General features: G+C 46.1%; 7 protein-coding genes across 8 annotated transcripts; 4 read left to right on the top strand and 3 right to left on the bottom strand.

Annotated features, from left to right (window-relative positions):
• Positions 1–26: 26 nt before the first annotated feature.
• Positions 27–2,535, top strand: LOC6577691 (pseudouridine-metabolizing bifunctional protein C1861.05). Its single transcript, XM_002003605.4, has one exon. It carries the CDS (start codon positions 317–319, stop codon positions 2,387–2,389), a length of 2,073 nt encoding a protein of 690 aa, XP_002003641.2. The 5' UTR covers positions 27–316; the 3' UTR covers positions 2,390–2,535.
• On the bottom strand, positions 2,412–4,236 carry LOC6577690 (protein Notchless). The gene is made up of 4 exons (XM_002003604.4): positions 3,173–4,236; positions 2,767–3,117; positions 2,571–2,697; positions 2,412–2,501 (listed from the first exon to the last, which is right to left on the bottom strand). The coding sequence occupies exons 1-4, from the start codon at positions 4,146–4,148 to the stop codon at positions 2,489–2,491; spliced, it is 1,467 nt and encodes a 488-aa protein (XP_002003640.2). The 5' UTR covers positions 4,149–4,236; the 3' UTR covers positions 2,412–2,488.
• Positions 4,237–4,507: 271 nt separating this feature from the next.
• Positions 4,508–8,902, top strand: LOC6577689 (splicing factor 3B subunit 1). Its single transcript, XM_002003603.4, has 3 exons — positions 4,508–4,615; positions 4,771–5,453; positions 5,516–8,902. Exons 1-3 carry the CDS (start codon positions 4,588–4,590, stop codon positions 8,801–8,803), a joined length of 3,999 nt encoding a protein of 1,332 aa, XP_002003639.1. The 5' UTR covers positions 4,508–4,587; the 3' UTR covers positions 8,804–8,902.
• LOC6577688 (inositol polyphosphate multikinase) lies at positions 8,893–10,717 on the bottom strand. Its single transcript, XM_002003602.4, has one exon. The coding sequence runs from the start codon at positions 10,505–10,507 to the stop codon at positions 9,482–9,484; it is 1,026 nt and encodes a 341-aa protein (XP_002003638.2). The 5' UTR covers positions 10,508–10,717; the 3' UTR covers positions 8,893–9,481.
• An 81-nt stretch (positions 10,718–10,798) lies between these two features.
• Positions 10,799–12,013, top strand: LOC6577687. The gene is made up of 3 exons (XM_002003601.4): positions 10,799–10,999; positions 11,064–11,374; positions 11,431–12,013. Exons 1-3 carry the CDS (start codon positions 10,942–10,944, stop codon positions 11,521–11,523), a joined length of 462 nt encoding a protein of 153 aa, XP_002003637.1. The 5' UTR covers positions 10,799–10,941; the 3' UTR covers positions 11,524–12,013.
• A 24-nt stretch (positions 12,014–12,037) lies between these two features.
• On the bottom strand, positions 12,038–13,764 carry LOC6577686. Its single transcript, XM_002003600.4, has 3 exons — positions 13,681–13,764; positions 12,448–12,855; positions 12,038–12,376 (listed from the first exon to the last, which is right to left on the bottom strand). The coding sequence occupies exons 1-3, from the start codon at positions 13,687–13,689 to the stop codon at positions 12,101–12,103; spliced, it is 693 nt and encodes a 230-aa protein (XP_002003636.2). The 5' UTR covers positions 13,690–13,764; the 3' UTR covers positions 12,038–12,100.
• A 460-nt stretch (positions 13,765–14,224) lies between these two features.
• Positions 14,225–16,885, top strand: LOC6577685 (paired box protein Pax-6). 2 transcript variants are annotated; one of them, XM_002003599.4, is made up of 3 exons: positions 14,225–14,907; positions 14,977–15,236; positions 15,299–16,885. In XM_002003599.4, exons 1-3 carry the CDS (start codon positions 14,867–14,869, stop codon positions 16,189–16,191), a joined length of 1,194 nt encoding a protein of 397 aa, XP_002003635.2. In that variant the 5' UTR covers positions 14,225–14,866; the 3' UTR covers positions 16,192–16,885. The 2 variants fall into 2 exon arrangements, with proteins under 2 accessions (XP_002003635.2, XP_015021279.1); XM_015165793.3 differs by having other exon boundaries at positions 15,296–16,885.
• Positions 16,886–20,626: the final 3,741 nt, after the last annotated feature.

Genomic DNA, 20,626 nt, shown 5'->3' with positions numbered 1-20,626 from the left:
TATTGGTATTGTTTAAAAGCATTAACAGAATATTGGAATATTATTTTCGTGTCCAAAATTTTTCAAGTTTGTCTCATTTTAAAAGATTGTATGTTTATTCATGAAATCACTTGAAAAATACTAAATTTAATACCAGTTTTAAGTGCTGTACAGTGCATAAGCAGCGAATGCCCGCCAGTTAGATCCACTTGTTATGATAACCACATGTAATTCATATTGGCGCTAACGATATTTATTGCTTGTCAAGAGCAGCATGATTGCAAAGTCAGCATAATTAAAATATTAATTCGTCATAAAGATTAGTTCATTGCTATCAATGCGTCGAAGTTCCTGCCGCGTATTTCGCGCGCTCACCCGCACCTTTTCCACCAAACAACAAATTGTTGTGCATCCAGACGTGCGGCATGCCTTGGCCCAGAAGCAGCCTGTCGTGGCGTTGGAGTCGACAATTATAACGCATGGCATGCCAATGCCTGAGAATGTGGAAACTGCCCTACTGGTGGAACAGGATGTACGTAGAAATGGCGCTGTCCCGGCTACCATTGGCATCATTGATGGGTGCATCACGGTGGGATTAACGCAGGAGGAACTTATGGAGCTGGCGCGTAAGCCTCGCGAGCAAGTTATCAAATGCTCACGCCGTGATCTGCCCTACGTAGTGAAAATGGGTCAGAGTGGAGGCACCACTGTGGCGGCCACCATGATTGTGGCTCATCGCGTTGGCATTCCCATCTTTGCCACCGGCGGCATTGGTGGAGTGCATCGTGAGGGTCATATCACGTTGGATGTGTCCGCGGATCTCGTCGAGCTGGGACGTACGCCGGTGGCTGTGATTTGCAGCGGCGTCAAGTCCATATTGGATATACCGCGTACGCTCGAGTATTTGGAGACGCAGGGCGTCTGTGTGGCCACCTATGCAAGTGAGGGTGGCGTCTTTCCCGATTTCTACACGCGCGATAGTGGGTGCAAGGTTCCCTATAATCTGCCCACCGCGGAGCATGCTGCTCAACTGCTACGTGCCTGGCAACAGCTCAATTTACAGTCCGGCGTACTTATAGGAGTGCCCATTCCAGCGGAGCATGCTGCCGATAAGTCGGCTATAGATGCGGCCATCAAGCAAGCCAATGCTGAAGCGTTAGCTCAAGGCATTACAGGAAAGGATGTAACACCTTTTCTGCTGGCGCACATCGCCCGGCTGACCAAAGGGCGCAGCCTGCAGGCGAACATAGCGCTCATCCGGAACAATGCATCGGTGGCCGCACAAATCGCCTGCGAGCTGGCGAAAGAACAAAGTTCTACTACGAGCCGAAAGAGTTCCATAAAGAAGCCTTTGGTGGTGGGCGCTTCCATACTAGATTTGTCCTTCAAGATTACTGAGAAGCGTAACTTGCATTTGGATGGCGCCACGTACTCTGGTGTAGCCAAGCAGGCAGCTGGCGGCGTTGGACGCAACATAGCCGAGGGCATCTACAAGCTTTATGGTGATGTTAATCTCATCTCGGCTGTGGGCAGGGATCAGTTGGGAGAAATACTGCGCCAGCTGATGCCACAGACCCTGCAAAATAGCCTCATTGTGGATGAGAGCCACGCCACATCCCTCTGCTCGGTGGTGTTCGATCAGTCAGGCGATTGCAAACTTATCCTGGGTGATATGGAGGTGCACAACAGCATCACGCCGCAGTTGCTAAAGGAGCGATCTAATCTCTTTCGAGATGCGCCCCTCATTGTAATGGATAGCAACATTTCAGAGCAGGCGATGACCTGCATGTTGGAGCTAGCGAAGCACTACCAAGTGCCCATTTTTTTCGAACCCACTGACATGTTCATAGCCGGCAAGCCGTTCAAGCTGCCTCCAGAACTCACGCGGCACATTCGATTGACCAAGCCTAATATCCATGAGCTCAAGACCATTGTGGAGACCATCACGGGGCAGTCTGTCAACTGGGAGCCCAATACGAAAGTGGAACGCTCAGAGCTTTTGGCGCAGGCCAAGCAGCTGCTCCACCAAATCGAGTCCCACTTCAATTGCATCATTGCCACTCTGGGGGCGCACGGTGTGCTGCTCAGCATTCGCTCCGATGCCGCCCATGATACGAGCAAGCTACTCTCACTCTCGCCCAGCTGTGAGCACATCACGCACTTCTATGCGGCACCAAAGCTGAGCAACATAGTCAATGTCTCCGGCGCCGGCGACAGTTTCTGTGCGGGCTTCATCACAGCGCTGCTCAGGTCGCACAGCCTGGACGAGTGCGTCGCAGCGGGATTTGTGTCTGCCGAGCGAGCTTTGCTCTCGGAGTCGGCGGTTCCGTCCACCTATTTCCAAAACGAACTGGCATTCGAGAGTAGCTTTCGAGACGCTTTGCAAACGCTGCAACGGCACAGCCTCTAAACAGACTGACAGGCGGAACGCGTAGAGTTGAACTCGGGGTTCTAACTTTATTGTTTAAATAAATGTATAAGATTATATCGATGCTCCATGGGAAAGTCGTTAATGGGCCCATCTGCAAGAATGGCAATAAATGTGATTAATTTTGACCTGAATAGAAATTAATGGATTCTTTTAGACTTACAGCTTGATCACCTTGTCCTTGCCGCCGGAGGCGACACGCGAGCCATCGGGTGCCCAGTCCACGCCGAAAACTTCGTCCGCATGGCCGGGCAGCTCCTGTGCCAGCTTCTTGCTCTGCACGCTCCAAACTATAGTGTATAAATATAAATTTTATATAATTATGTCTAGTCGATCAGTCATATAAGCAACAGATTTACCCTTCAGTGTAGAGTCCTTGCTGCCGGACACAATCAGACGCGAATCCGCCGACCAGGCCAGCGTGTACACAGCCTGCACATGGCCACGGAATGTGGCTATAAACTGGCCATCGTGGGCGCGCCATAGACGCACGGATTTGTCGAAGGATGCGGAGGCGATCAGTTTGACATCCGGCGAATACTTGACATCGTTCACCACATTCTGGTGGCCAGTCATGCGTTCCACGCACTTGTTTTGATTGTTGCGCCACAAGTATAAGGTGTTGTCGTCGGAGCAGGAGACTAGCGACTCAACATCATCCGGGCAAACGGCTTGGTAGCGTTTTAAAGCGGCTGCGCGTAACTCCTCAGCTGAAAATGGATTTGATTTAATACGGCGATACGAGAGATACGCCGCGTCACTCACCATCCTGCTTGATCTGTGCCATTTGCCGATCCTTGACCGGCTGAAAGGGTCCAGTGCGTAGAACGTAGTCTGTGCTCAGCGCAATGTTGTTCACCCAATGCGCATGGCCAGTAAAGGTGCGGCAGAGCACGCCATCATCGGCGCGCCACATCTTGATGGTGCGATCCTTGGATGACGTATAGATTAAGCCAGCTCCACCCCAGCGGACAGCTGTCACTGCGTTCGTGTGCCCCGCAATGTTGAGCAGACACTGTCCCAGTTTGGTATCCCAGATGCGGCAGTCGCCGTCGCTACTTGCCGAGGCAAGCTTGCGGCATTCTGGATTCTTATGATAGGGCTCCCAGCTGAGGCAATTGATGTGCTTCTTGTGTCCGCTGAGTGTGCGGCCCACCTGTTGACCTGTCTCTGGATCCCAAATAATAATTTTTCCTGCCTTACAGGCGCTCGCCAGACGCTTGCCATCCGGCGCCCAGGCGACGCACAGCACCCACTGCTTGTGTCCACTGCAGGTGTAGTGCGGTGTCTCTGTATTGAGATCCCATAGGCGCACTGTAGTGTCGCCACTGCCACTGGCCAAGTGGGCTCCATTGGGGCTAAAGTGCAGCGACACAATCGCCTCTGCATGGCCTGGCATAGAGCTGGTGCAACGCGTCACAGGCCGAACCTTGAAAACTGCCTGTGGCTGATATACTATATCGATCACATTTTCCGTGTCCACTGTGCTTAGGTCGATAGTCTCCTCCAATGACTTCTTGATCTCATCCTCGCCCACGAAGAACAGATAAGGCGTCGCCTCCTCATTCTTGAGCAATGCATTGCAGATGAGCCCCAGTTGCTGTGTTGTGATGCCCGAGGGCAGATCTATGGGCGGACCCGCTTCCTCGCCTGTGTCGGATATGAGGCGTGCTTGAAGTGTGTGCGGCGTGGATAGCATCTGTTCGGTTTGATCTTCCATTTTCTGCTTTTTAGCCAACATTTTGCGATGTGGAATGTCGAATCAGCGCGAACGAATCAAAACAACAAAATCAAAACACGTGCGCTACTCGACTGCTGGACTTAACAGAAGACGAAAGTGTTAATAACAGTGGGAACAGTTTTCAGAACAAAACGATTGGCATTAGTAAGTTGGTAGGAAGTGCATAAGGTAGTTAATGCTGACGTAGTGTTAAATAACTTAAGATATCTTTTAAAATGCATCTCACCGAAAAAAGTTCTGTCACATTTCATTTTTAAAATAACCGCTACAGGCTTTAACAGTGCTATGCGAGTATGCAATAACACTGATATCGAATATCGACTGCTGGAACCCAATAAGGTGTTGTATAACGTCTCTTATATGTAAGTATTTTACAGCACTGTCGCACAATTTTCATGTACGCGTTTTTCATACGTTTGTTGCCTAAAAATTGAATAAAATGGAAAATATTCCGCGTACTCATGAAGGTAAATAAATATAATATGCAAAGCTAAGGGCGGAACAACTTAGACTACCATGTATTGCTTGTAGCGTGTTTAAAAACACTTCAAGCATCCGTTCGGCGCCCGAATTCCCGCAATGCTAAGAAAATCAATTTTAATATTTTAAAATCGTATTACAGATATTGAGGCGCAAATATCGGATATACAGGCCAAGAAGACTGAGCTGGCTAAGAGCAATGCAGCCGCCGCCGGTGTTGGTTTGCTGGATAGTGGTGGCTTCTTTGACACCGACTTGTACGACGATGAGGCGGCCGTAGGCAAGGGGGCCAAAGGCCGCTATGAGGGTTACAATACGTCGATAGCGGCCAATGATGAGGATGGCGACGAGGATGAGGAGGACGATGGCTTTCCAGTGCCGCAGAAGCGCACTACATACACGGCACCCACGTCCGTACTGAAGGATGTGACCCAGGGCAAGGAGGACGTCGACCCAATGGCTGAGCACCGGCGACCGACCATAGCAGATCGGGAGGATGAGTACAGACAAAAGCGACGACGCATCATCATTTCGCCTGATCGTGCCGATCCCTTTGCTGATGGCGGTAAAACGCCCGATGTGGGTTCTCGCACCTATACAGACATTATGCGTGAGCAGATGCTAAAGGGCGAGGAATCTGAGCTGCGACGTCGCATCATGGAAAAGTCTAAGGAAGGTACACTGGTTAAGTCCTCGAATGGGGAGTCTGTGACAAAAGAAGGTGGACGCAAGCGAGGACGCTGGGATCAGACGGTCAGCGACAGCTTCATTCCCGCTAAAGTGGCAGCCACGCCCAGCAGTGCTGCAACGCCTACCTGGGAAGACGTGAGTAAACATAAATTGACTGTGACACTGGACGCGTGTAACTAAAATCTATTTTCTTACAGAAAACGCCTGGAGATCATCGTTGGGATGAGACCCCTGGCCACAAGGGCAGCGAGACGCCGGGTGCCACGCCTGGACTGGGCACACGTATCTGGGATGCCACACCGGCACATGCCATGACACCCGGCCACGAAACGCCTGGCCATGAGAAGTCGGCACGCAGAAATCGTTGGGATGAAACACCAAAGACGGAACGCGAAACGCCTGGGCACAGCGGCTGGGCAGAGACACCAAAACCGGATCGCACGGGAAGCGGGGCCGGTGAGAGCATCTCAATCGAATCCACTCCGGGGGCCTCCAAGCGACGGTCGCGCTGGGATGAGACGCCCTCGAATGCAACGCCGGCTATTACACCGAGTAATGCCAGCGCAATGACTCCGAGCATGACGCCTCATGCAACGCCTGGGCATGCCACACCTCTGATGACACCTGGTGGAAGTACGCCCGTGGGCGTAAAGGCAATGGCCATGGCTACACCTACACCAGGAGCACTAGCTGCCATGACACCGGAGCAGCTCCAAGCCTATCGCTGGGAAAAGGAAATTGATGAACGCAACAGACCATACACTGACGAGGAGCTGGATCAAATGTTTCCGCCGGGCTACAAGATATTGCCGCCGCCTGCAGGCTACGTGCCACTGCGAACGCCGGGTCGCAAGCTGATGGCCACACCCACTCCCATAGCGGGCACGCCAGCTGGCTTCTTTATCCAAGTGGAGGACAAGAATGCCAAGTTTATGGACAACCAGCCGAAGGGCCAGAATTTGCCGTTTATGAAGCCCGAGGATGCCCAATATTTTGACAAGTTGCTCGTGGATGTCAACGAGGATGCTTTGTCGCCCGAAGAGCTCAAGGAGCGCAAGATTATGAAGCTTCTGCTGACTATTAAGAACGGTTCGCCGCCCATGCGTAAATCGGCTCTGCGCCAGATGACGGACAAGGCGCGTGAATTTGGCGCCGGGCCGCTGTTTAATCAAATTCTGCCGCTGCTTATGTCGCCCACCCTGGAGGATCAGGAACGGCATCTGTTAGTGAAGGTCATCGATCGCGTGCTCTACAAACTGGATGATCTGGTGCGTCCGTTCGTGCACAAAATCTTGGTGGTCATTGAACCGCTGCTAATTGACGAGGATTACTATGCGCGCATTGAGGGCAGAGAGATCATTTCGAATCTGGCCAAGGCAGCTGGTTTGGCAACCATGATCTCCACAATGCGTCCGGATATTGATAACATTGATGAGTACGTGAGAAACACGACTGCGCGTGCCTTTGCCGTGGTCGCATCCGCATTGGGCATACCCTCGCTGTTGCCCTTCTTGAAGGCCGTTTGCAAGTCCAAGAAGTCCTGGCAAGCTCGTCACACGGGCATCAAAATCGTCCAACAGATTGCTATTCTTATGGGCTGCGCCATATTGCCGCATCTTAAGGCGCTGGTGGAGATCATCGAACACGGACTAGTCGACGAGCAGCAAAAGGTGCGCACCATTACGGCCCTGGCCATTGCAGCGCTGGCCGAAGCAGCCACGCCCTATGGCATTGAATCCTTCGATTCGGTGCTTAAACCCTTATGGAAGGGTATTCGGACGCATCGTGGCAAGGGATTAGCTGCCTTTCTCAAGGCCATTGGTTATCTCATACCCCTGATGGATGCCGAATATGCCAATTACTACACCCGTGAGGTCATGTTGATTCTTATACGTGAGTTCCAGTCGCCCGACGAGGAGATGAAGAAGATTGTGCTGAAGGTGGTGAAGCAATGCTGTGCCACGGATGGTGTGGAGCCACAGTACATCAAAGAGGAGATTCTACCGCACTTTTTCAAATTCTTCTGGAATCATCGCATGGCACTGGACAGACGCAATTATCGCCAGCTGGTGGACACCACCGTGGAAATTGCTAACAAAGTGGGCACCTCCGAGATCATTAATCGTGTTGTAGATGATCTGAAGGATGAGAATGAACAGTATCGCAAAATGGTCATGGAAACAGTGGAGAAGATTATGGGTAACCTTGGAGCGGCTGATATTGACTCCAGGCTGGAGGAGCAGTTGATCGATGGCATACTCTATGCCTTCCAGGAGCAGACCACAGAGGATGTGGTCATGCTGAATGGCTTCGGTACCATTGTCAATCAGCTGGGTAAACGCGTCAAGCCGTATTTGCCACAGATTTGCGGTACGATTCTCTGGCGTCTGAACAACAAATCCGCGAAGGTGCGTCAACAGGCGGCGGATCTCATCTCCCGCATTGCTGTGGTCATGAAAACCTGCCAGGAGGAGAAGCTGATGGGCCATTTGGGTGTGGTGCTCTACGAATACTTGGGCGAGGAGTACCCCGAAGTCTTGGGCAGCATATTGGGCGCCCTGAAGGCAATTGTGAATGTCATTGGCATGACCAAGATGACGCCACCCATAAAGGATCTGCTGCCCCGCCTCACGCCCATCCTCAAGAACAGACACGAGAAGGTGCAGGAGAACTGTATCGACCTGGTGGGTCGCATTGCCGATCGTGGTCCGGAGTATGTGTCTGCTCGCGAATGGATGCGCATCTGCTTTGAGCTGCTGGAGCTGCTTAAGGCACACAAGAAGGCGATTCGACGCGCCACCGTAAACACCTTTGGTTACATAGCCAAGGCGATTGGCCCACACGATGTGCTTGCCACCCTACTGAATAACTTGAAGGTCCAAGAGCGTCAGAATCGTGTCTGCACCACCGTCGCCATTGCCATTGTGGCCGAGACATGTCGCCCGTTCACAGTGCTTCCGGCCTTGATGAATGAATACCGCGTGCCGGAGTTGAATGTGCAGAATGGTGTCCTGAAATCGTTATCCTTTCTGTTCGAGTACATTGGCGAGATGGGCAAGGACTATATCTATGCAGTGTGCCCGCTGCTCGAGGATGCGTTAATGGATCGCGATCTGGTGCATCGCCAGACAGCCTGCTCGGCCATCAAGCACATGTCCCTGGGCGTCTATGGCTTTGGCTGCGAGGATGCGCTCACACACTTGCTCAACTATGTGTGGCCCAACATATTCGAGACATCGCCGCATCTGGTGCAGGCCTTCATGGACTCGGTGGACGGCCTACGTGTCTCATTAGGTTCAATTAAGATCTTGCAGTACACGCTACAGGGCCTGTTCCATCCGGCGCGGAAGGTGCGCGATGTTTACTGGAAGATCTACAATTCGCTGTACATTGGCGGTCAAGATGCGCTCATTGCGGGTTATCCTCGCATCACCAACGATCCGAAGAACCAGTATGAACGCTATGAGCTGGACTACACGCTCTAAGCAGCCCTACTCTACTCCTACCCCCTTCTCTATAACACTTAATTTTACTGTAATTTTGATAAGATGAATACACAAATATAGCACGAATGTACAAAACGAGTATTTATTCTAAATTTTTGTTTAAAGTAGCCACGTGTGAGCTGTTGCTACTGTGGACCAGAGCTGTAATATATATAGTATATAATTCATTACCAGGAAATACTTTTTAATTACCAGGAATTTCAAGTTGACAAACTTTAATTACTTCTTTTTATTACTTGATGCATCGTGTTTAACTACCAGCAATTACTTGCAAGTTTATTAAATGTATATAAATGGTATGTAATTCAGTTTATTTTAATTTTGTAATTACTTTGCGTAAATGCAGCTAATTACTAGCAATTACGTATGCCTACTGCATTGGTAATTAAAGTTTAATCTATGTGTATGCAGTTATTTTATAATTACTTTTCAATTGCATATTTAATTCATTAAGTACAGTTTTGGCTTCGCTACTGAGCAATTGTGAAGTAATTGTAATGAAATTTGATTTATCAAGTAATTTTTAGTTTGCAAAAATGTCTTTTCTTGTCAACTAGTTAATTACAGCTCTGCTGTGATCTAATCTTTTGGCTTAGTGGTAATACAAATGTGTGTGTGTGTTTTGGACCCGCCGGCTGAGCAGTCTCCCGGTGCCTGTTATCGGTGGAGCATCGCCTCGACTATATCGATGAGGCTCTGTAGCCCGAACATATAATTGTGATCGGGCTGTGCATCCTCGGCCGGGAAGATGTGAGCGAAATCGATGCAGCGTACGCGTATCCATTCTTTCGATTTGGTGGGCAGGACAGGCTCTGCGACATCCGCATGGAAGCCATTGTGCAGCGACACTTTGGAGTTGGATGTGGCCAGCTTCTGTAGCTGCTCGAAGTCGTAGCAGATGAGCAGAGAGCTGGCGTAGAAATGAAATAAACGCTGTTGCTTAAACCAGGTGCGTATGGAACGCAGCTGGTTCAGCACCTCGTGGAGAAGCACATTGCTGGAGCTGCAGCTGGCATTAAAGAAGAGGGCCAATGCCTTCTGAAAGCCCATCACATCCAGGCTTTTGCCATAGTCTCGACCCTTGCGAATCAGTACAGTTTGTTCGGGTTGCTCTTCATCCGGGCAATAGACCTGAAAGCCGGGCAGGCATAGTCCCAGATTTTGTTTGCAAAGCGCATACTTTTGCTCCTCGATGGTGCGCTTCTCCAACGATGACAATGGATCCCAGGTGCGTCGGCCAATTTTCACATCCATGACACACGGCTTGGCCATGCCGTGTGTCAAGTCTTCTAATTTGATAAATGTGTGCTCACGCTGATTAACAACCAGTTTGAGTTGACCATAATAGCGGGGGACGTGAGCTGCTAATGCGGCGAGCAGTGACTGATCCGTTTCGCCTTTCCCCTCACCACCTGCACCATTCAGGTTATTGGCCCCGGCGTCTGCCTTGGCTTGTGTCGCAATTGCCGCCGCCAGTGACTCATAGAAATTGAGTTCACGTACGCCGCACTCAGGTTTGCCAAGCGGCTTGAAAACGCAGCCCTCGCCAGCGTCTTGGAGCAGCCCGACGGCGGCTGCATTGGTCGCTTCGAATGTGTGGCCTGCCACCTGGGTGAGCAGCTGAGAGTAGCCCATGGGTACAATGGGCGATGCTGTTACCTTTTCTTGTGCTTTTTTGGCCATGCTCCGTCTGTCTGGCACTCAAAATCAAAAGCAACAGCAACAACTGCAACAAAAACAGCGCAAAACCCAGAGCAGTGTTGTGAAGCGCGCGGCTGATTATAATAGTGGTTTTCTTTTGTGGCTGAGCTCATATAAAACTGGAAGTCAAGTGATGAATGAAAATAATTAATTTTTTAACAATTGCAAATACGTCTTTAGTTGCAGTGCAGCTTCTTACTTATGGCGGCAATTTATGAAAATCAGTGCTGCGAAATCTGTGCAGCAACTTGTTGTGCATTTATCGTTATCGAGCAGCATCTATCGATATCGGACGCTGCTGTTGTGGGAGTTGTCCAATTTGTGTTGTTGCCTTTATACGCACATATTTTCTAAGTTTATTTACCAATTTGTTATTGCGTTTTCCTGACTTAGCTTGCAAAACTGCGAGCTGCATCATGAAATCATGGGAAATAGCTGTGCTGCTGCTAGCGGCCGTGTATCTGTGCAGTCAAGGTAGGTCTATCGCCACACCTTAATTAAGAAACGAACGCAATGACACATGTGAGACAATTTGCAGTTGATTTTGTGCAGGGACTCGAGTGCTATGTCTGCTCCAACCAGACGGGCAACACAGAGAAGTGCCTCAACACGATCAAGACCTGCGAGCCGTTTGAGAACGTCTGCGGCACTGAAATACGCTGGGGCAGCCAGCCCTACTTCTCCGAGGGCGCTCTCAAGCAATACTACGTCTCCAAGCGATGCATGACCAAGGAGCAATGCCAGTCGAAGCGCCGACGCTACATGCAAATGTATTGCACACACATCTGGTACGAGGACTGGGCGTGCAACGAGTGCTGCCAGGGCGACAGGTGCAACTACTTCATTATCGTAAGTTGGGCGTTGGCCTAGGCTCGGACTCCCTATTAATATGTTAAATTTTGCAGAGCGGAGCGACGGGTCAACAGAGTCACATGCTTAAGTTCTTAGCTCTGCTACTGGGCCTGGGACTGTTCATAAGACGCTGCATCATGCCCTAGAGCTCAAATGAAGCTAGTTTCCAACTTTTTCTTCTACGCACATTCACATTCCAAGGAAGCAAGGAATCGTAATTGTAATTATAATTGTAAAACCTTCTCATTTTGTCCACTAGTTAGTAGTTACCACTGTATACCGTCCATTGTATGTACATTTTGTATGTAGCTAACAAGCTCAAAGTGCCTTCACTCTCTCAGTTTTATTTTGATATATCTAAGGCTTGTTAAAGTTTATAGTTTATATTTAAGATTGCAAATTATATCTAATTATGTGCAGTGTAAGCTACTAGCACAATTCGTAAGTAGGCTTAAGCTGGTTTTTATGCTGCTGCTATAATCTTTGCAATCTCGAACTTTTTACTAAAACTTTAACTTGTCCTTATTAGTTTTTAGTCCACGAACTCGAATCATACGAAATTCTCGAAGATTTTTAACACAAACCTCTTTTGGGTAACGATTTTTGAAATAGATAAACGTACAAAACAGCTAAAAACTAACGCGTTTTCTTTAAGCGGTCTCTTGTGCAATCGTTTAAATATTATATTTCATATATGTATCATCATAAAAGTCATTCATTTAGCTAGTTGGTGCAGAAGCAACCCGCAGTGACGGTCACCGTCTTGAATTGCCATTGCCAGAGCTGTGTCAGCTCCTCGGGCATCCACAAACGCGCCGATGAGGAGGCCGCCTTTGATGTCATCTGATCTGGGCCCAGTGTTAGGACTTTCACCTTATACTCGAGCGGCTTGCAGTTGGAGCCGTGCATGCACTTGGCATCCTGAGCTGGACGGGACTCGCAAATGGCGCTCATCAGATAGCGTGGAAACGATGTGCTGCCCAAGTCAATGAGATCGTTCTGCATTGACATATTCATTGTATAAGAGATGTAGATATGTATATATACATATATTCTCTCGATAGGCTTACCATAACTTTGCAATCGCAGCCGGCGGCGTGTGCATCATTACGTTTGCTGGTCAGCAAATCCTCGTAGAAATCATTATAGTACATCGGCGGCAGCTGGTGGGGCGACAGTGCCGCCTCCGTTGGACGTGTGGTGGGCGGTACAGTTTCCGCGCTGCCTGGGCGGCCAAAGAGCGCATTCAACATCTTGGAAGTGCTCTGATCAGCTTCCGTTTCGACTGCATCAACTGACAGCTCGTTGCCGTCTCTGCCGCTGTCGCTGCTGCCGCCGCACTCTTGGACGCCGAGCAGACGACTGCAGCGCTTAGGCATGCTGCGGGCGAGCATTGGGGCAGTCAGCTCGTCGTAGGCAACAAACCGATTGCTGCTGATGACGCAGCGCAGCGCCAGCGCCGCTAGCAATGTGGCCATCTGCAAGCAAATTGTTTTTATTAATACACTGAGAGAGAAGCGAGCGGTATTGCAAGAAGAAATTGTAATGCAATTATTATATTATAATATATATACTTATGTGCATATAGTATTTACATTCTTATATTTTAGAATTCTTTTCGCCAGAAATAAAAATAAAATATTCTTCTTAAGCTTTACATATTTTTGCTTAAATGCAATATTAATTTTACGCTTTAAACATTTTTCCTCGTTTGGCACTTTCTAAACTTGGTTAGAACATGTTTCAATATTAACTTATATTTAAACAATTTTAGACATAAAAATTTAATAGGCGAATTCTTAATTTGAATTGTTTTGAAAAACTCATTTGGACTTGAAAAATTCTTTGAGAAAGCCATACTTGGGTTTTTTCTAGTCAATGAATTTATCATTTAATAGCTTTGAATGATAAATTCTTAGTTTGGAATGGTTTGAAATTTATTAGAAAACTTAGTTTTGAATATAAAAATTTCTCTAAGAAAGCCATCAATATTTTTTTTTTTTTTTAAGTTTTTTATTTATTTTTTTTTTTAATTTTAATTTATTTTTAGTAAATATGAACAGGTAAAGTACATTTTTATCACGCCCGAATTTGATTTTAGATTTTATAGAAGTAATGTGAAGATTTGCCGATTTTGATTTTGGAGTTGTTCGTCTAAATTTTAAACTTTACTTTACGTTAAATTAAAAACTTTCAGTTTATAAACTTGTTCAACTTAAACTCATACTTAGCACATTTTGTTTATCGAAGTGGTAAGTATGAAATTATTCAATACTCTTCACTATTTGCCGTGTTTGACTCACCCAGAGCATGGCTGGAACCGAGCTGCTGCAGAGTTTGGCTACGTTTGCGACTCTGATGGCGTTGGTGGGGCGCTTATATAGCCGCTGGCCAGCTGGTCGAACAAAGGCGGCCAAATGCTCGGATTACCTTTTGTGTGGGCCAGGCATGTCCATTATGGCCCGTCACCTGGACAGCAGCAGCAACAGCAGCCGCAGCAGCAGCAGGAGCTGGCACAGCATCCGAGCAGCTAAACAAAAGGCTCAACTGTTGACATAATAACAAAAGGCTCTGGTGGCTGGGTGGCATCAGTTTGGGGAGCCTCAAGTGTGGAGCGCCTATTTATAGCTGGACACTGGCTTTAAGTTTCAGCTATTTGAAGTGTTGATGTGTATGACCAAAAAAAGAGAGGAAGAAGAAGAAAATATGAAGAAGCAGCAACAAATAGTGGGAATACCCAGTGACCCAGACATTTGCAACCACCAACCGCCCAACCACTTGAGCAGCCAGCAGGCTAAGAGCTATGAGCTCATGGACTGCGCGTCTAGCACTAAAAACTCAGGTGCATTTCTAGCAGCCCCAAGGGGTAGGTGCTAAGTGTGCGTATGTATGTGTGTGCGCTAGTATGTGTGTGAGTGTGTGTGTGGCAGCTAGTTGTGGGGCTTCACTGTATGACGAGAAAGTCGCGCAAACGCCAATCCACCCAGCGGTTCGTCAGTTGAATGCGCGTCGTTGCTCCGTACGGTGGGGCGCAGTTATATATAGAATATATACGTATTTATATATATATATTATCATCTATATATATATATATATATGTGCGCTTACAGTTGGACATGCACTGGCAGGCACGTGCAAGCGCTGCTCAAACTGTTTGCGTGAAGGAGTTAAAGGCCAGGACGATTGCCAAAAATATTTCCAGCGAAATCAAAGTTTCGTGCTGCTGTTGTTGTTGATGGTGGAGCGCGTACAGTTATCCGCTTGACTTGGTGCAGGGGCGGAAGCCCTAGTTGTGTTGCCCCCTTGTTCTTGTTGCTGTTGTCGCTGGAAATCGTTAAAAAGCATAGAAAAGTTGCGACTATGTCACGAATTGCCGTCGACTAAAAAAACAAAAACCCAAATAATAAAAAAAAAAAAAAACACTCCCGCTTGAACAGCAAAGAGAGAACCGTAGAGCAAGCCGCAGACCAGTTGGCACTCAGGATACGCATGGACAAAGGCACAATGAAGCGCAAGCAGCGTCGATACAGGTAAGCCAGGCTGATAAGGGATACAGGCGATACAGGTGTGTGTGCTTCATGATTGCGCTTGATTCGCAGAACCACATTCAATACACTGCAGCTGCAGGAGCTGGAACGCGCCTTCCAGCGCACTCACTATCCGGACGTATTCTTTCGCGAGGAGCTGGCCGTGCGCATCGAGCTGACGGAGGCACGCGTCCAGGTCTGGTTTCAGAATCGTCGAGCCAAGTGGCGCAAGCAGGAGAAGATGGGCGGCGAGTATGAGAAGGGCGCCGGACTCGAGCTGGACGTGGCATTCGATGATAGCGCCGTGCTGGGCCAACTGGACAGCGCACTGGGTGAGTAGATGTTGGCGAGGTGATCATGGCTAATCTAAACTAATGCATCTTCAATTCAGCAGCTAGCGGTGGCACATTGCTGCCGGATACGCCGCCGCAGTCTTCCAATTCGCTGGACAACGAGCTGAAGGCGCCCTTTGGCACCGGCTGTGTCTCGCCCTCCCGGCTGTCGCCCAACATCTTTCTCAATCTGAACATTGATCACTTGGGCCTGGAGCGTGGCGGCAGCGGCCTGTCCATGGAGTGGTCCACCTACCCGCCGTCCATAACTACCGCGCATACCACACACCAGCATCAGCAGGAGCAGGAGCAGGAGCAACAGCAGCAACAACAGCAGCAGCAACAACAATTGCAGCAGCAGCAGCAGCAATCGGAGCAGCAACAGGTCTGCACGTTGCAGCATCAGGCGCTGGCAAGCGCCTTTGGCGCCTCTCTCGATCTGGATCTGAACGATGGCTCCTCGGCCTACGATGAGATGAAGTTTCTCAGTGTGGATCAGTTCACGATCGACAGCTTCAAGGCGGACTGCATACTCAGCATGGAGCACAGCCTGGCGCTGGATGACAAGCAGCATCATCATCAGCAGCAGCAGGAGCAGGAGCAGCCGCCGCATTCGCTGACCAATTCGACATCCTTCGAGTCGCAGGACAATGCTGCACTGCACTCGCTCTGCCTGGACGGCATGGGCGTTGGCTTCGGGGGCCTCTCGCTGCTCTCCTCCCACGTTGCAGACGTTGGGGCTGAAACGGCGCCCAAGTCGCCGCCATCGCTGCTGGTGCTGGACAAGACGCTGCCCTCGCTGAGCATCGGTGTGGACGGCATCAGTGAGCTGGTGGAGCAGCTTCAGCAGCATCAGCAACAGCAACAGCACCAGCACCAACACCAACACCAGCATCATCATCATCATCAGCATCAGCATCAGGATGTTGGTGTGGGCGGCAGCAATATAGTCTAATCGCGAAATTTGGATTAATTTAGGTGAATTCATTACACATAGTTCATGTTGTACGTGTCTAGCTATAATTTTTGGATCCAAATGCTCTTTTCAATATTTGATATACATATTATTATCAAGGTATCTATTATGTTGTCCGATGTCTGGTTGTGTAGAATTCTGTTATAAGTACTCCGTTTATAGTGTTCGTTCGGTTATTGCGACGAACAATCGATGTCTTAGCTGGTCCCCACAAAAATATATAAAAGGACCTGCGCTTGGTTATAGCGTCCTCCGGGAATCGTTATAACCGCATTCTACTGTACTGTATATATTGGGATCTACAATGCAGATAGTTCTAGCACTAACAAGATAATCTACATATATATTTTATATATCTGTGGTCTTCGATCTATACTTGTCAAGGAATATAGGCATGAAGTGATTGTAGAGTATATATAAAGTATTTATCTTCTTCTTTATAAAATTTAAGTCTAACTAATGTTTCGTTCTTTGGATATAGCTAGTCTTATGCTATTCAAAACTGAATGCCTAAGTAGTATTCTTTATAAATATTGGATATCATATTTTATATGGTGTAGCTATTATTGAAAAGATCATTTAATCTTCGGCTAAGGTCGAAGTCAAACTTAATCTAATTCCTAGGTCATTTACCTAGGCGAATTCTAAATATAGTTAATGTTATGCCATTGTAGCTATGATTTTTAATTAACATGTCGGTGTGAGATATGTAAAATATATATATATCTGACGAGAACTGAAAATTCTCTACATTTTTGTAAGTATTCCTAACTAATGTTTAAATTTAAATTTAAAATTTAATTTAAATGTTTAAAAATTGCTTTACCTTTGCATTAGATTAAATGCCAAGGACATTAGATATTTATCCTTTTTAAATTGCTGTTATTGTTTTTATTTATAAACATCTTTTGTTTTCACCATTTGAGTGCCTTGATGTCTTCATTTTCGACAATTGCGCATCAAGCTATAAAACGAATTAATTCATATACACTGGGAGCTTGAGTATACTTAAGAGGTTGAGCATTTTAAGCACCAATTTCTGTGAATTGACTTGGGCTTTCAATTCTAGCGAATTGAAAATGTGAGCCTCGAGATGTAGGAGTAGTAGGAGATATGAGCAGCAAATTCGATGAAAATCTCAAAAAGTTTCAATAATCGGAAAATCAAAATGAATTTAATACCTATCAATTTAAAAATGAGTTTAAAATTATGTTAGGCATAACTTAGATAAAGCCCTACAATATATTCTATTATTAAATGTGTTTCAGTAATTTGAGAGTAAAGAGAATTCCTTATCTATTAACATAAAAAAATCAAGTTGACTTTAATATCAAATGATTTGATATTGTGAATATTCCTGCATTAATTATCCCTATTTTCTTTCTTCTTACTGTATATCTCTTTGTGCCTCCAAGTTAAATTCATTTTGAAATAGTTTGCTCTGGAAGCCTAGCTGCGATTCTCTGTCTATTTATAAGTTTTGCTGCCTAATGCCAGTTTTAAATGTAAATAAAAAAGCCTGAGACAGGTCCTTACAGTTCAGCTAGCAGTCATTATCGCTCTCGCTCTCCTTCTCTCTATCCCTCTCTTCATCTCCCTCTTTCATTCAGTGCCTTCCCAGGCTTAGCTATGCTTTCTGCCATACCTTGAGCCGTTATCGTGCCTAGCTCCTGCTTCTAAGGATTCCCTTGCACACACAAACTGTCTGCGTATGGGTGTGTGTGTGTGTGTGTGTCGTAACAAAGGACACCCCCAGCCATGTTTCATTTGGTATTTGTGGGTCGGATTAGAGCCAAAACTAATTGTATGATTTGTATGATGAATGGTTTTCGGGTTTCGCCAGTTTGTTTGCTTGCAAATAACATTTGCTTTTGCTTCAGCTTTTGCCTTTGCCAACAATTGCATTCGCTCCCTCCAGCCCCACACCGAGTAGGGGCGTGGGTTTCTGCACCTGCCCCTGCACCTGCAGCAACTGGCCGTAATTTCCATTTAGCGTATCCCAGTCAGTAAGCTAATAAGGCCTGAGCCGGGCCGAGCCACGTCGCATGGCCTTGGGGCGGCATCTGGAGCCCAGTCGGAGCTTTATAAATAAGCCCAGCGACGCGATCCCTCGACACGGGCATTAGCACCTTGCGCTAAGCTCTTTGTGGATTTGTTTGTCTGTGCGCTCGACTCACAGAATTCCAGCTTATTGCCGGCTAATTGCGGCTGGAGCTGATGCACTCGACCCAGTCCGAGGCCACGGCTCTGTCGCTCTCAACAGCCCGAAAAATACAAATAAAATTGTGATTAATCCAGTTCGTTTGGTTGCCATTGGATAAGCCTGTCGAAAAATGCCCAATAAAGGGCGCCGGGGGTTGATGATGTTCGTCCTCTGATCCTGTGCCCAGTCAGCCGTTGATCGAACCCGTTCACCCTTTCACCCTTCCACCTTCCACTTTTCACCTTTCCCTCACTGAGGGCTTTTTACAACCTGTCAGACATGCACACATGATTTGAAATTAATCGAAAATGTTTCGTGCATGTTTTAAAGGATACGCTCGTTGCTGAACTCAAAGCACTCCAGGCTGTATGCACAAGGACCACAAACTTTAATCGATAGTCAAATAAGCGTCGAGCAGCGCCAGAGTCAAGTCTGGCCTCAGCTCGTCTGAGTGTGTGTGTGTGTCGTTTGCAAGGATAACAAAGAGCTGCCTTGCACATTGCACTCTCTACCTCTCTCCCTCTCTCCCTCTCCCACTCTTTCACTCACAATCTCCTATTGTTTGCTGTAATTTCTCTAACGTTTGTTTATATTTTATATTGAATTCGCCCCGGGCCGCATAAACGCAATAATCGCACATTTTATGGATTAAACTCACCTGCTCACCTGCTAATCTATTAAAAATTTACTGTCAGGACCAAAAACTGTCTGCTTTGTGCGTTCAGCTATACTTGTAGTTTTTCATTTTCATTTTCATTTTTCTTTTCATTCTTTCTCTCTAATTTTCCCTTAGGGAATCCGTCGATTTTTATTGAAATTTTCTGTTTTGCTATAGAAAAAGAAAAGTTAAAATCAGTTTTGCTCTACTTTAAGATAGATATTATCTTAATTCTGGAGTTTTGAGAATTGAAGATGGAAGCTTTTATGTGATATATACAGTACATATGAAGTTTGCTACAAATCTTCACAGAGTAAATGCCATTAATAGTATTAGCTGAATTTTTAGTTAAAAAGAAAGCAAGAGAGTATGAAGTTCGAATTTGAACTTGGTTTCAGAAATATAATCTACAGTTAGTATTGTATTGAGTTATATACATGCATATGTAATTATGTAAATACTTAACTTCTTTGTATACATATTTGTATGTATATATTTTTATTTGTTATAAGCATCGAATGGGAGTGATTTTATTAATGTTTAGTTTTCTTTAGGTATATATTGTGTATATATATATCAAATTTAAAAAAAATACAAAAAAAAAAAAAAATTAAATTAGAATTTGTATTTGCAGAGTTTAACTTAATGCATTACTCATAATTAGTATTGACATGACTGATTGTTAAACAAACTTTTTGATTGACAAACTCTGAAGAATAATCTGAATGAGCTGTCTGGCCTCTTGATTGACTGATTTATCGATTGACTAAAAGCTATATTTAACTACTATATTCATGTATAAGACATGATTGGCTGCCTAATTTATTGACTGACTGCTTAGAATATATTGTAGTTCCAGAGACTCACTAATTATAAGTGTGTAAAGAATAATTTTTAAATTAACTTACAGTCAAATCAAATTGAAATCAAACTAAATACTACAAAGAAAAAAAAAAAAAAAAAAAAAAAAATTTCCTTTTAGTGATATAATTATCATGAGATTATTAGCCAGTTTCCTGAGAGATTTTAGGTTTAATATTGGTCGATTATTGGCAGAGAGCTTGGTCTGTATATAATAAATCATTGACAAAATAATAATAAATTAAATTTAACAAATCGTCAATTAAAAGTGTATTTTCCAGAACTTTTCTTACCGACAACTGATTGTCGATAATCTCGGTTTCCATAAAACTACCATTCAATATATATAAACGAAGTATTAAGCCGAAAAACTGTTTTATTCAGAGCATTTTGAAATGAATTACCTATATGTTGTTGGGTTGAGAAAAAAGCCAGGAAAATATCGAAATATCTGAAATATCTGAAGCCTTTAACCAAATGAGTTATTCATTATGGAGTTATTCATTTGAGAGCGAGTCAGCGCGCTCTGTCGATGGAATATTAAATAATAAAATATTAAAATCAATGTGCAATGTGTTTGCATGGAGTGGGCGTGCTGAGTGGGCGTGGGCGTGGGCGTGGTCATAGCCAGTGTGTTAACATTGCCCAGTCCGCAACAAACGAGAAGGTGTTCATGTGAATAAATTGCAATT

The sequence above is a fragment of the Drosophila mojavensis genome, unplaced genomic scaffold, assembly GCF_018153725.1.
Source record: "Drosophila mojavensis isolate 15081-1352.22 unplaced genomic scaffold, ASM1815372v1 contig_36, whole genome shotgun sequence".
Lineage (NCBI taxonomy): Eukaryota > Metazoa > Arthropoda > Insecta > Diptera > Drosophilidae > Drosophila > Drosophila mojavensis.
Note: the sequence above shows the minus strand (reverse complement) of the source record. Positions and strands in the feature narration are given on the sequence as shown.

Coding starts and splice junctions, on each gene's coding strand:
- LOC6577691 (XM_002003605.4), top strand. CDS start 317: ATGCGTCGAAGTTCCTGCCGCGTATTTCGCGCGCTCACCCGCACCTTT.
- LOC6577690 (XM_002003604.4), bottom strand. CDS start 4,148: ATGTTGGCTAAAAAGCAGAAAATGGAAGATCAAACCGAACAGATGCTA. Junction 3,118..3,172: donor GGCACAGATCAAGCAGGATG/GTGAGTGACGCG, acceptor ATCCATTTTCAG/CTGAGGAGTTACGCGCAGCC. Junction 2,698..2,766: donor CAAGGACTCTACACTGAAGG/GTAAATCTGTTG, acceptor TATACACTATAG/TTTGGAGCGTGCAGAGCAAG.
- LOC6577689 (XM_002003603.4), top strand. CDS start 4,588: ATGGAAAATATTCCGCGTACTCATGAAG. Junction 4,616..4,770: donor TATTCCGCGTACTCATGAAG/GTAAATAAATAT, acceptor ATCGTATTACAG/ATATTGAGGCGCAAATATCG. Junction 5,454..5,515: donor CAACGCCTACCTGGGAAGAC/GTGAGTAAACAT, acceptor ATTTTCTTACAG/AAAACGCCTGGAGATCATCG.
- LOC6577688 (XM_002003602.4), bottom strand. CDS start 10,507: ATGGCCAAAAAAGCACAAGAAAAGGTAACAGCATCGCCCATTGTACCC.
- LOC6577687 (XM_002003601.4), top strand. CDS start 10,942: ATGAAATCATGGGAAATAGCTGTGCTGCTGCTAGCGGCCGTGTATCTG. Junction 11,000..11,063: donor CGTGTATCTGTGCAGTCAAG/GTAGGTCTATCG, acceptor GACAATTTGCAG/TTGATTTTGTGCAGGGACTC. Junction 11,375..11,430: donor GGTGCAACTACTTCATTATC/GTAAGTTGGGCG, acceptor TAAATTTTGCAG/AGCGGAGCGACGGGTCAACA.
- LOC6577686 (XM_002003600.4), bottom strand. Junction 12,377..12,447: donor GCTGCGATTGCAAAGTTATG/GTAAGCCTATCG, acceptor ATGTCAATGCAG/AACGATCTCATTGACTTGGG.
- LOC6577685 (XM_015165793.3), top strand. CDS start 14,867: ATGGACAAAGGCACAATGAAGCGCAAGCAGCGTCGATACAG. Junction 14,908..14,976: donor CGCAAGCAGCGTCGATACAG/GTAAGCCAGGCT, acceptor CTTGATTCGCAG/AACCACATTCAATACACTGC. Junction 15,237..15,295: donor CCAACTGGACAGCGCACTGG/GTGAGTAGATGT, acceptor TCTTCAATTCAG/CAGCTAGCGGTGGCACATTG.